The 5,643-nt window shown below is 32.0% G+C and overlaps 1 protein-coding gene across 4 annotated transcripts in view; it reads right to left on the reverse strand.

Moving 5' to 3' along the window:
* The window catches only part of LOC131952564 (centrosomal protein of 83 kDa), a 27,398-nt gene extending 23,320 nt beyond the window's left edge, over nucleotides 1-4,078 (reverse strand). For 2 of the 4 annotated variants that reach the window (XM_059315289.1, XM_059315286.1), the window contains exons 1-3: nucleotides 4,026-4,078; nucleotides 1,583-1,677; nucleotides 979-1,026 (exon numbers count right to left, since the gene is read on the reverse strand). In XM_059315289.1, the coding sequence (XP_059171272.1) occupies nucleotides 979-1,026; nucleotides 1,583-1,629 (95 nt within the window). In that variant the 5' untranslated portion in view covers nucleotides 1,630-1,677; nucleotides 4,026-4,078. The other 2 variants (XM_059315287.1, XM_059315288.1) reach the window with 2 other exon arrangements.
* Nucleotides 4,079-5,643: the final 1,565 nt, after the last annotated feature.

Here is a 5,643-nt window from a genome sequence, read left to right on the forward strand (position 1 = left end):
TAAAAAAATCCAAACAGTTTCGTCAATTTGCGAATGATGCCATTAGCATCTATTTTTAGACAATCCAATCAGAAATTGAGATCGAACTTTAAATAATACACCATTAGTAACGCTAGCAAATTGTATCATGGTGATCGGATGAAAAGTGTAGTAATGCTTAAAAGACTGACATATAATATAGATTTTTAAAAAATATATTACAGTAGTCACGGGATCCTCTTCTTCAAAATCAACTGTTGTCATTACATCTGATGTTTATAACACGTCAAAAAATTTTTTTCTCTACTTATTAATGAAAAAAGTCTTGTTGATTTGTGTAACTTTAGCGAATGAGGCAATCTGCATCATTGTTTCAGGATTCTATGTGGCTATGTACGCTAGTATTATATATTACCAAGCACACATTGTCGCCCACCTCACCCCAAAACCTGCAAACCATTTTGAGTTTAGGACCCCAGTCTTTTAATGTCCATGGGTCTCTGGCTGATCTGTTATGCCACTGTTTGTTTTTCTGTACTACAATGGGTGCAGAAAATGCTTACAGCATTCAAGCAGAAGTGCTTGATTTTTGTGATGTATAAATTAAGAGAACCATAAGTTGTTAACTAGTAGGTACTTGTGTCATTTCTTAACATTATAACAAAACTTAGTTGATGTTGAAGATATGTTTCTATACTTAGTTTTAAAAGATTCCTCTACACAATGTGAATAACCCTTTAAATATTGTTCTGATTAATATTGCCCCACCATTTTGAAAAAGTGGCAGGAAAATAGTCCTAAATTGTGTTCCCTATTATTTTAAATATTACTTTCATTGTTTGTCTGATGTCTGATGGGGTTTAATCTGAAGAAATATATTTTCTTAACATAATATTTCATCAAGATAATTAATTAGAAGTGGTATTAGTTAAGGGATATTTTTAAAATGTTTTTTTGTACAAAGCATAATTTTAAAGCACAAGCTAGAATTTGACTTACTTCAACTTTTTGCATAACAGGGTTTTTTGAAGGTGTCTGTACAGTGCCCTGTGTTTGAACAGAAACAATTAGCTAAGAAATAGCAATATTTAATTATTTAATCTGGACCTTATTAATTTGGAACAATACAGCAGAGTCAGCAGTTTCTACAATGGCACAGACTATTTTTTTATTAAGTCTAGCAAATAATAAAAAGGGGTCATCCATAACTGACATCATACTTTTTTCACGGTTTTTACCTCCTCCTCTCCATAGTCACACTGTAAGAAAAAGCCAGACACTTCAGCCTACAACCCCATCACCCCCTCAAATGTTTGTGTTAAAGATCTATTTCTTTCTAAAAAATGTACTCAGATCAGTCAATAAATTCATTTCTATGACAATTTACCAAAACATTTTTTAAAACATGAAATAACAGACACAAATTCAGCTTCTAACTGTACTTTTTTAAAATGCAAAAAATGTGACATCATACTTTATGAGCTCCCGCCCTTCCCTTTGTCACAAATTTCTGAATACCACCCCACCTCCCCTCTAGGAGTATGAGATCATTTATGGGCTACCCCAAACATAATAGAAGGAAATACTTATCAATATAGTGTACCTGGTTCTGCGTGTGTTGCTTGACTTCAGATGCATTATTTTTTCCATTAGATGTAATGACAACAGTTGATTTTGAAGAAGAGGATCCCATGACTACTGTAATATATTTAAAGAAAATCTATATTATATGTCTGTCTTTTAAACATTAATACTCTTTTCATCCAATCACCATGAAACGTTTGGGAAGTTGTTAAGAATACTCCTGGGGATGTTTCTGCGGGAAAAATATTTCAAATTCACAGAGGTGGCACCCCGGCAGGGCACAATTTGATTCTCTTTGTAAGGTATATAAAAGTTGACTGCAGTTTGACACAGTTCATCCGATTGACATGGAACTTTGGGGAGTTGATTAGAATACTCCAGGGGAGGTTTCTGCACCAAAAATATTCTTTTTTAATTTTGCAAGGGCGGCGCCCTGGGAAGTTGTGATTTTTTTCTCAATATACAGTATATAAAAAATAAAAGTCGGATGCAGTTTAACACTGATCATCCAAGAGCCATGAAACTTTCAGGAGTTGATGAGAATACTTCCTAGAAGGTTTCAGTGAAAAACAAATTTCTTATGGGCGTCGCCCGGGAGGGTGAGATTTTTGTCAATACATGGTTTGGCACCCAGAGTTCCAGAGTGGTTATCTTAGCAATTGGTATCTGTTTATTGAGCGCCCTTCATAGTGGGTAAGGGGTACTATTATATTCAGCTATAAAATAGCAACAGATGCAGATACTGCCGTTCTAGCGATTGATAGACCCGAAACGCCCCGAGCTCCCTTGTGAGCACTTGGACACCTAAGTTTGATTTTTAAAAAAGTTATACACTAAAGACACAATGGACAACAATAATTGTTATTATATCCAATCAGACACATCCTCTAGCGCCACGGGCTCTCCAGTGAGCACTATGGCACCTACATTCATTTTAAAGAGTGCAATAGGCTATGGATAGAATGGGTTGTTATAGTTGCTATTGGCTCCCTCGGCTTTCCTGTGAGCACTATGGTGCCTATGTTTATTTTAAAAAGCACCCTATAATATTGACAAGGTGGCACAAGAGATTTCATGATTATACCACGCCAGGGTCCATACTCAGCGCCAATGCTGTAGTGCAGGTGTAAACCAGTGCCCCCGATAAATTTGATTCAAGAAATATAACACAGGCATTGTTTACATTTAAATAACCCAGTTTTAGAAAAAAAGTCTAAAAATATAGGATTGGCAACACATTGATGAAACCCTCCTAAAATATTATGTCAGGCAACGCGCAGGGATGGGCATGCTAGTTATTGATAAATATTTCAATATACCTAACTAGTAACGGACTTTCCTAGCCATGGGCTTATCAGAATTTATGGTTAACTAACAGAATACAATTTGTTTTGGATTTATGATAATTTTGCTTTCAAGAATTTATGTTCTCAGTCTTACATAAAATAACTATAGTTATTATGTGTCTTTTAGGAGTGTATTTTAGACCTTTAGTACAAATGAATCTTGGTGTTGATACAAAATGAATGAATGAATAGAATCATGATGTGATATGTAAGATAGTGACTTTTTGTGTTGCTGTGGTTTGAAGGAAAGGCAGTTTCACCTAGGATGTAGAGTCTAGAATTAGAATAGAAAGTCTGAGTTCAGCCTATCAACTATTAAGAGGTCATCATTTTATGACATCCACAAAAATTTTGAATCAATGTAAAGTTACTGAACCTTATGGACACTTCATGATACAAGTCTTTTCATAATAAACCACCTCTTCCCCTTTTCTCATGTTATTTTTAATTTATTAGGCCTACTCAAAAAAATATGACATGACAAAAAATAATGATGTAGGCATACTATGCTTTGGTTGCAGCTCTTTAAAGGCCTAGGTCTAATAATAAGTTTTTAAACTTATGTTCCAATTGTTTGAAATGTTGAAAGATAAAATAAACTTGAAATACCCTGAATTGTTTTAGAAAAAATTGACAATTTTTTCTTAGGTGGGAGGTATACACTAGTATAGTAGTAAACAGCTATGGATAAATAATTTAAATATATATATAGGCCTAATGGATATAGGCCTATATAAAATATAAACTAGATAGGCCTATATAGTATAATATTATTAATATATAGGCTAAATTATTTAAAAATATAAACTAAACAAAACTTAAATCGCTATTCGCTAGCTATAACTATACTATAGTTGCACTATAGTATAGTACTATTAGTACTAGGCCTATATAATTATTATTATTATATATATATTATAATTATATAATATATATATATATAGCTAGATCTAGATCTTAATAAATAATTTACTAAATTACTTCTACAATCTAAAGTATAATTAGATCTACTAAGAACTAAGAAGTAGCCTAACTAAATTACTATTATAACAATTATAATTTAATATTACTTTAACAACTTTATAACTTTATACTAAAATAAAAATTATACTTTACTTTATTAGTAAATTGTTTACAGGTTACAGCGTTACTATGTTGCCAGGTAAGTTGAAAATTGAAAATAAAATACGAATTTATTATATTTATAATACAGATATATATATATATATATATATATATATATATATATATATATATATATATATATAGATATATATATATATGTGTGTGTGTGTGTGTGTATAATTATTACCTTGCCATCTACATACATTTAAAGTATATCGATATTGAAACGACCAAATCTAAAACTAAATTAACCTTAACTGGCAGCTTTTGCATATCAACATCTATAAATAGCTAGTTGCACAAATTTTTTAAAGTAATTAAAATGACAAATTAACGACAGGGTTGTATTAAGGGGACTAAATGTTGCAAAATGATACCAAACTTATGTTTACAGGGTAAAGGGTTCTCTAGATATGACGGTTTTAGTGTAAAAATTTGCGGGGACAACTAAGCATATGGAGAATGAAAACAAAAATTGGTCACTTCGAGAGTATAGAAAAAAAGGCGAATAGGAATTAACTCCGCGTACATTTTCAAATAAGTATTTTTTAATGCATTTACATTACAACTGCTTAGAGCACATGCTCCCAACCTGGGGGGGTCGCCAACTGGTATACTAAACCTTAGTAATTTGAAACAAAACATAAATATTTAGAAGAATTTTTGAATTTTTTTCTTAGAAGGGGGCGGACACAGGTAAAAATATGTTTTCTATAAAAAGTATATTTCGTTGAATGGGACGGTAGATGTGCTTTATAGAGTGTGTGTGGGTAGGGGGGGGGGGGGGAATGCTCGGGGCAGAGCCCCCACACCCAACCTAAATACGACTTAATTCGTGTTTGAGATTAGGTGCAAGGTTTAGGGATTTGACTTCGACTGTGTTTAGTATCAATGTGCAGTAACTAGGGTAACCCGGGGTAATTCCATACACTACTTTTCTAAAAAATTTGTAAAAAATCTAAAATCAACACTACCACAATATAATATTGAGGGTAAAACTAGACATGCATTACTTATATGATGGCAAACAAATATAAAGATAATTCACAAAATAAAATACAATTTTTAAATATTTCACTTTTATTGCAAAAACATGACAAGTGGGGCAATTCCACACACATTATGAAAATTTTAAAATTCATGTATTTAAAAATTTGTAAAATACATTTTTCCCCTTGGAAACAATTTAGCATGGGTGCAACCACTCTTCATCACTGGATGAAGAGAAAGTCTCCATTTCTTCCTCCTGAATTCTGCTCTCATCTGTCATAGGCCGAAGTTATTCGTTTATAATTGTGGACCATTCTGAAATAAATACAAAATTAAATGTTAGAAAGTCTAATTACTAATGTGTGTATGGGGATGTTTAGCTCTAAATATAGCATAAATTATAATAAATAATATAGGTACAGTAAAAATAATAATAGATAAAGAAATAAAAGAAGTCTGTGGCAATTTTACGTAACTTTAATAGCAGAGTCTTTTTAAAAAAAAATAGTACTAGATCTAGTACTATTCAAGTATTTTTTTTAGATTAAATCATGAGTTGTGAATTACAGAATAGCCACAACCAGTTTAAATGGTTTAAAATAATAGCTAAATCCTCTAA

This window comes from Physella acuta, unplaced genomic scaffold (genome assembly GCF_028476545.2).
Source record: "Physella acuta isolate Inbredline_101_S28 unplaced genomic scaffold, ASM2847654v3 ptg000877l, whole genome shotgun sequence".
Taxonomy (NCBI): domain Eukaryota; kingdom Metazoa; phylum Mollusca; class Gastropoda; family Physidae; genus Physella; species Physella acuta.